The following is an 8,505-nucleotide window of genomic DNA, read 5'->3' as shown; positions in this document are numbered from 1 at the left end:
TTTAAAAAAGATAATTCAATCAAGATAACAGGACAGGTCTTGGAGAACCTACAAGACAATAGTAATTCTTTCATAACCTGACTACCACAATGGCAACGTTTTGCTTTTCCTTGCCCCTGAGGGAGCTCGGATGATCTAATGAGTAAGGAGCTGCACTGCCAACCCAAAGGCAAGCAGTCAGAATCCACCAACTGCTCCAAGGGAGAAAGATGGGCAATCTCCTCCCATGCCTCTGAAAACCCTCTGGAGGCTCAGCTATGAGTCAGTTCCAACTCAATGGTACACAACAACAACTTGCACAAGGGAAAATAATGAATTAAGGGTTAAATTGAGAATAAGAAACATGTTAGTCTGTTCCCCACCCCCAACTTCGAAAGAGCACAACAAAAAGCAGTGATGGAAAAGGAGAGAAAAAGTTCTCTTACCCCCAGAAAAATTACAGGAGACATTTTTCTCCTGTTAAGAAGGATGTCCATGGCTTCCTTTAAAAGGTCATCCCTGCAACAGATCTCACTGCCAGAACATTCTTCTTGATTTTCACTATAACCTTATGACCTTGTACATCTTTAAATGTCAAAGAGAAAGGCTGCAAGTGAAGCTTTTATTTGAGAACAACGTGTACTACACATGACCCATCTCTTCCATGATCTTCATCTAGCACACAGAGGCTTTCCCGGTTTCAATCTGGGGATTTAAATACCAACTCCCTATATGTGCCTTCTCCCTTCTCTCAGTTTAATTCCCTCAAAATATATCAAACTTCCAACATCATTAGTGAAAGCTCAGGGGCCAGGAATGTGTAATCCTTTGGTTTCTTGCATTCTGTATTTAAAAGGGTTTAAGTGGTGTTAAATCTGAGACACATGTTGTTATGACTGAATCCAAGATACTGGGAAATGATCTTGCAGAAACCAACTTCTATACTCAATAGTTCAGATGCTGGGGACAGAGACTGTCAAGCAGCAAAGAGCAGTGCATAGGAACTGGGAGAATCTTAAATAGCCTAAACTTTATATCTTAGTCTTGAACAATACAGAGAAACAAACACAAAGACAAACAAGCCACTGAGGCACATAACATCCTACAGACATGACATCTGAACTAAAGCCAGGTCCTGCATGGAAACTTTTTATAAGTGTCTGCAAAATAATGTGAAATGGGTTTTGTTGGTTTTCCTTCTCAAGTGTAGAAAGAACTGTTAGGGTAAGAAGAAGTTGATAAAAGGGACAAAAATAATGAAACAGATAATACTTTTCTTTTCCCTTGTTTTTTAAACTTGAAGCAACTTAAAGGTTCTTTTCCGAAACTCTTCAGGCCAATAAGTTAGCACTTTACACTAGATGCTACTTTTTTTATAAAAAAAAAATTATGTATTTCCATGAACAAATACATAGTCACAAGTCATCCTGGTTTTTCATCCAATCATTCTTAAAGTATCTTATTTTGCAACATCAATTTGTTGTTTTATGTGCCATTGAGTCGCCTGCAACTCATAACCCTATGTACAACAGCCCTAAACCCTGCCCTATCCTGTGCCAATCTGTCTCTGACACACCTACCCCCATTAGCCCAGGTACTGAATCAATCCATCTCATTGAGGGTCTTCCTCTCCTGCGCTGTCCCTCCACCCTCCCAAGCATGACGTCCCTCTCCAAGGACTGGTCCCTCCTTGAAACATGTCCAAAGTATAACAACATAGTCCAAGTGATAACAACATACAAACAGGGAAAAAAGAAGAGAGTAAGCCTATGTGCTCAGGCACTAACTTAAAATCCTGGTTCCAGTTTCTAGTGGGTCTGTAATGGTGTTAAGTATTAAAAGGAGCATTTCGTAGTTGCACCAGATCCTACGGTCTGGTTTCATTTCCCTCAAGCGATGCAGTTCTGCACACCCCAAGGCAAGTATGGGATAATCCCATCAACATCTCCACCCTAGAATATCCTCAACACATCTGATCGTTTCACTTGACAAGAGAAGTCTTCTTGACTCAAAATACCAGGAGAGAAAAAGCTTTCTCTCCTCAAGAACGTGAACATTAAAGCAAAGGGTATGGAAATAATGGACTGTTCCTCACCACATCTCAGCTGAGATCTATCCCTCTTATAAGGAGAAATGTAACAAAATAGAAAAATTCTTCTTCAAATAGCACCCTGTTATGAACTGAACTGTGCCCCTCAAAATATATATTGCAAGTTCTAACCTCTGAGTGCCAACTTATAATCCATTTTGGAACAGGTTGTCTTTTTCATACTAATAAGGGAGAATTCAACAAGTAAACAATTCATTACTCTCACCCTCAGATAGGAGTTCAAAGGCTATAAAATGCACAGGAGGAAACTGATTATTTTTCTCTCTTGGAGCAGTTATTGGATTCAAACTGCCCATCATTGGGTTGGCAATGCAACTCTCTATTCACTAGTCAACCACAGTTCCTAAGGCAGAATTAGTGAAGGGTGTATCTTGATGCAATGTCTTTTGAGCTGTACAAGAAGCAGCATGTGGGTAGGGGGGTGTCAAGTCACATAAAGATAACCCAGAAACAGCAACCCAAAGAGACAAGAATTTTCCTCCAGATCTAATAGAGCGCGAAAGACTTTCCCCAACAGATAAATACACTGAATTTGGATATTTAGACTTCAATTGTAAGAAAATAAGTTTCTGTTTGTTAATGTCCTCTCTTTGTAGTATTTCTGTCTTAGCACCACTAAATAACAAAGACATACCCTTTAAACCTAATGCTGTTTCTTTCACTGAACTTGGTGATCAAATCGGGCTATTATGGAATTAGTCAACTAGAGTCACTGAGCTTGGAAAAGCATGAGAAAGAGAGTGGGAAATAAGACTTGCTGCCTCTGTTTTGTTAGATGGTTCCCATGGCACAATGATCACCCACAACCCATCCTCACAGTCATTCACAAGCATGCGGAGAGAGGCACTTACGTGGCATGATCCCTTGGCTCACCAACTCCTCCCGGGTCCGGCGCTGCTGGAGCTTCAACTGCAGCACTATGGAGCAGCAAAGACAGAGGAAAAACGGAAGGTGAGCTGGGCACAACACCAAAAGAGACACATTTTCAAATGCAAAGACAGTCCCCAAACCAGTAGACCGTAGTGCAAGAGGGCTCCCTTTAATTGTGACTGTATGTAATTGCAGAAGTGGCCTGATACAGCAGTGTTTCCGTATTCTGCTGTGGGCGGCGAGAGGAAGTTGCAAAGGGTCTTGCTGGGTGATAACAATCCACAAAGTACCAAAGTCTTGCTTCTTGCTCAAAACCTCCTGCAACACTGTACCCTCTTCCTAAGACTGAAAAAATTATAAATTCTTAACCCAAAGAAAACATCATAATGAGGATCATAAAAAATCAGCATTTAAAAAGCTTCCTAGATGCCTCACACTTCCTTCCTGGCAGGGGCAAATGATCACTACCGTCATCTTATGAACGATACAGCTATTGATAAAGATCCGGAAGTATTGCTTATTTCCAAAAGTTACACGTATTTTCATTAAGCATAACTCTAAAGCAATAAATATTTTATCATTAATATACCTCTTTTCTTTTTCAGCTAGAACTATTTTTCCCCCCTCACTCTCCTTGAGGTAAAGCAACCAGCTAAATAATTAAAAGCACATCCGGACTATGGGTGGGAAAAGGGCGTTCCCCTTTCTTCTTTGGTGGTATCACTTCATGCAACACCTTATCAGAAAGTGCTTTAAAATTCTTAAAATAAATTACCTCTACTGCATTTTCCAACTACATATTACACAGAATGACAATGGCATAACTGTACTCAGAAAAAAGTGAAAAATACCAGAGAAAGAGGGGTATCCAACTGGCCTAAGAGAGTAATCGACTGCAAGTCTTCAAATGTAGCGGCTGCGTGCCACATCTGGGAGAAATCTGTGTCTATAGGGAATCATACTGCCTTAATAACTACCTCCACGGCAGTTTTTTAGAAGACCATGAAGAATTATGACTAGGCTCCTGCCTATATCTCTGCAGAGCTAAAGTAAAACTTGTCTTTATTAAAACCTAACTTACTTTTCATCCTCTAATACTAAAAATCTTAATCCAATTTCACTTCTTTTACCTCTTTATTTTCCTATCTTTTTTATTTTATTTTATTTTTATTATTTTGTGTGTGTGTGTACCGTCAAATCAGATCTGACTGGTACAGGAGGAGATTGTCCCTCCTTCTCCAGCAGGGCATCTGGTGGATTTGAACCACGTACTTCTAGGATTGCAGTGCAGCTTCTTGCCACTAGGCCACCAGAGCTTGCCTATTTTCCTATCTTAACCAATTTCCTTTTCCCTTGTTTTTCACATGTTACAGAAAGTTCAGTTTCTTGTGTCCTTTCCTGCACTAAGCTTCTCCCACGTGATTCATCCCAATGAAAGATGTCAAGTATCACAAACCTTTCCACACCTCAACATTTTCTCATCCATTCACTACACCAGAAAACAACTCCCTTCTTCATCTGACTTCCCAACTGGCTCCCCATCATCCAGAATTACTCTCTCCTCCTCCTCTGATCTACCTTTATCAGTATGTTGTTAAGTACCATTGAGTAAGAACTAACTCATATCTGACCCGCCAGTGGGTTTTCAGAGGAAGTAAATCGCACAAGAAGAATTGCCCACCTTTCTCCTGCGGAGCAGTGGCTGGATTCAAACCTCATGCCTGTGGGTTGGCTGTGCATTTCCTTATCACTAATCTACCAGAGATACCTATAAAAATTACAGCAGCAATTTTCCCCCTACACAATAGTTAGCTCTCTATCATATCAAGTTAGAAATTTCTAGAGGGCAGAGCTTGATGAAAGTGAAGAGAACTTGAGGTACTAACTGAAGATCAAAGAATACAGTTTTACATACATATGGAATGCACATCAACATAAAACAAAAATCCTCCCAATTGAAAAAATAAGCAACATCATGATAAAGGGACAAAAGAGCAAACTTGTTAAAATTTTAATTTCATTTAGACACATAATAAATACCTATAAAAGTCGCAGTCAAGAAATCAAACAATGTACTGCATTGGGCAAATCTGCAGCCAAGGAACTCTTGAAAGTGTAAAAGAGAAAAAAATGTCACTTTAAAGACTAAGGCTTGCCTGACTCATGCTGTGTTATTTTCAATTGCTTCCTATGCTCTGAAAGATGGGCAATGAATAGGAAGAAGAAAGAAGAACTTATGCTTTTGAATTGTGGTGTTAGGGAAGGATACTGACTATCCAGAACACTTGACTGTGCTTATGCGAAACCTATACTTGGACTAGGAGGCAGTCAGTCATCAGAACAGAGCAAAGAAACACTGCATGGTTCAAAATTAGGAAGGGGTGTATGCCAGGGATGTGTCCTATCTCCATACCTTTTCATTCTATATGCAGACCAGATTATCTGAGAGGTTGAGCTCTATGAGGAGAAACGTGGCATCAGGATTGTAAGACAACTCATCAACAATCTGTGTTATGCAGATGACACAACTCCATTTGCTGAAACAGTGGAAGACTTGAAGCACTTGCTACAGAAGGTCAAGGACTCCAGCCTTCAATATGGATTGAAGCTCAATATCAAGAAAACAAAGATTCTCACCACTGGGCCAACTGGCAGCATCATGATAGATGGTAAAGAGATTGAGACTGTTAACAGCTTTCATTTGCTTGGCTCCACAATCAACACTCTCGGTAACAGCAGCCAGGAAATCAAGAGACAAATTGCATTGGGAAAGTCAGCTATCAGGGACCTTTCCAGAGTACTGAAGAGCAATGATGTCAGGCTGGAGATTAAGGTGTGCCTGATCTGGGCTATAGTCTTCACAATTGTGTGCTATGCATTGGAGAGCTGGACAGTGACTAAGAGTGACAGAAAGAGAATTGATGCATTTGAGCTGTGATGCTGGAGAAGAGTGTTGAATATACCACAGACTGTTAGGAGAACAAACAAGTTTGTCCTGGAGAGGGTAAAGCTGGGCTACTCTTGCAGTCAAGGATTCTGAGGCTTCATCTGACATACTTTGAGCATGTTGCAAGGAGGGACTGGTTCTTGTAGAGGGACATCACGTTTGGGAGAGTGGAGGGGCAGTGCAGGAGAAGAAGACCCTCAATGAGATGGATTGATTCAGTGATCGGGGTGGTAGGAATAAGTGTGTTGAGACAGTGAGGTTGGCACAGGATAGTGCAGGGTTTAGGGCTACTGTATTAAGGTTGCTATGAGTCACAGGCGACTTGATGGCACATAAGATCAACAACGACCACCACCACAAATTGTCTAAAAAAGAAATCTGTCTTGGAAGATGCGTACCGAGGATTCTCATTCGAAGCAAGGATGGTGAGACAGTCTCATATACTTTGGGTAGGTTATCAGGAAGGGCTAGGCTCGACAACAGAATCATGCTTTAAAAAGTCATGGTCAGATTGCCATTTTCACAATATTGAGTCTTTCTATCTGTGGAGAAGGAATATTTTCCATTTATTTAGGTGATTTATTGTGTCTCACCAAAAGGTTCTGTAGTTTTCTTTGTATGAGTCTTTTGCATCTCTAGTTACAATCACTCCCAAGTACCTCAATTTGTGGTTGGGAAATGGTATTCCTTCTCTGAGTTCTCTTTGTTGCTGTAGAGAAATTCCACTGGTTTTTGGATATCGATCTTATAACATGCCACTATACTAAATTGGTCTACTAGCTCTAACAGTTCTTGTTGAGTTCTTGGCTTGGGGTTTTCTATGTACACTATCACATCATCTGAATATAGTGATGGTTTAACCATCTCTTTGCCTATCTGGATTCCTTTTTTTCTCTTGTAGTATTGCCCTAGCAAGTACTTCCAATACAATATTGAATAGAAGTGGTGACAGTGGACATCCTTGTTTGGTCCCTGTTTGAAAAAAAATGCTTTTAAGTCCTTCTCCATTGAGAATGATACTGACTTTTGGTTTTGCATATATTCTTTTCACTATGCTGAGGAAATTCCCTTCTATTTCAATTGTGCTGAGTGTCTTTAGAAGGAAGGGGTGTTGTATTTTGTCAAATGCCTTTTCTTCATCAAGCGCTAAAGTGATATGGTTCTTGTTATTTGCTTTGTTAATGTGGTAAATTACATTGATTGTTTTTCTTATGTTGAACCACTCTTGCATACCTGTTATAAATCCCACTTGGTTATAATGAATTATTTTTTTTTAATGTGCTTTTGGATTCTATTGGCTAGGATTTTGTTAAGGATTTTTGCATCTAGATTGATGAGAGACATTGGTCTGTAGTTTAATTTCTTGGTTATATCATTGCATAGTTTTGGCATTAGGGTTATGCTTGCTTCACAGAATAACTCTGGGAGGGTTCCTTCTTTTTCTATTACTTTAAAATATTTTATATAGGACTAGTGATAGATCTTCTCTGAATGTTTGGGAGAATTCAACTGTGAAGCCATCTGTAATCCCACTACAGATACCAAATTCATTTTTCAAGGAGATAAAAAAGGAAATTGTCAAGTTTATTTGGGGAGCAAAGAGATCTCAAATAAGCAAAGGACTTCTGAAATACAAAAATGAAGCAGGAGGAATAGCACTCCCTGATCTCAAACCTACTACACAGTGTTAATAACCAAAACAGCATGGTACTGGTACAAAGACAGGCACATAGACCAATGAGAACAGAACCAACAGCTCAGAAAAGAACCCAGCTATCCATAATCACCAGATATTTAACAAAGAAATAAAACCTACCAAATGGGGAAATGAAAAGCTTTTCAACAAACAGTGCTGGCAAAACTGGACTGCCTACTACCTGCAAAAAAAGTGGAAACAGGATCCACATCTCACACCATACACAAAAACCAACTCAAGGTAGATTAAAGAACTGGGCATAAAGCCCCATAAGAGACAAACTGGGATCAAGCTTAGGCGGCCTAATCTATGGTATAAAGAGTTATATCCTGTATATAAATACAGCCAGAAATGCACAATCTGGAGAGGATGAATAGGAATTCCTAAAGATTAAATCCCTGTACACATCAAAAACATTTTTCAACAGAGTAAAAAGAAAACCTACTGATTGAGAAAAAACATTTGGCAATACCATTTCAGACAAGGGTCTCAAATTAAAAGTTTACAGAATCCCCACATGATAGAAGGTGAAGAGACTGAGATATTATTAACAGCTTTCGTTGGCTGGGCTCCACAATCAACACTCTTGGTATCAGCAGCCAGGAAATGAAAAGATTAATTATACTGGAAAAGTCTGCTGTCAGAGACCTCTTCAAGGTAATGAAGAGCAACTATGTCAGTCTGGAGACTAAGGTGTCCCTGATCCAGGCTATCGTCTTTAAATCACTTGCTATGCATCAGAAAGCAGGACAATGACTAGGGATGAGAGAAGGAGAATGGATACCTTTGAGCTGTGGTGCTGGAGAAGGGTATTGAACATACTATGGACTGCGAAGAGAACAGGTTTGTCCTAGAGAGGGTGAAACCAGGCTGCTCTTTGGAAGCAAAGATTCTGAAATTTCA

The 8,505-nt window shown here is 39.8% G+C and overlaps 1 protein-coding gene across 1 annotated transcript in view; it reads right to left on the bottom strand.

Moving 5' to 3' along the window:
* Window positions 1-8,505, bottom strand: part of MKL1 (megakaryoblastic leukemia (translocation) 1) — a gene marked incomplete at its 5' end in the record, with an annotated part of 243,175 nt that overhangs the window by 85,111 nt on the left and 149,559 nt on the right. The window contains one exon of the mRNA XM_006890098.1: window positions 2,941-3,006. Within this exon, the coding sequence (XP_006890160.1) occupies window positions 2,941-3,006 (66 nt within the window). The remainder of the gene's footprint in view (window positions 1-2,940; window positions 3,007-8,505) is intronic.

The sequence above is a fragment of the Elephantulus edwardii genome, unplaced genomic scaffold (assembly GCF_000299155.1).
Source record: "Elephantulus edwardii isolate Elephantulus edwardi_28Jun2011 unplaced genomic scaffold, EleEdw1.0 scaffold00086, whole genome shotgun sequence".
In the NCBI taxonomy this organism is placed as follows: Eukaryota; Metazoa; Chordata; class Mammalia; order Macroscelidea; family Macroscelididae; genus Elephantulus; species Elephantulus edwardii.
This window is presented reverse-complemented; position numbering and strand designations above follow the sequence as displayed.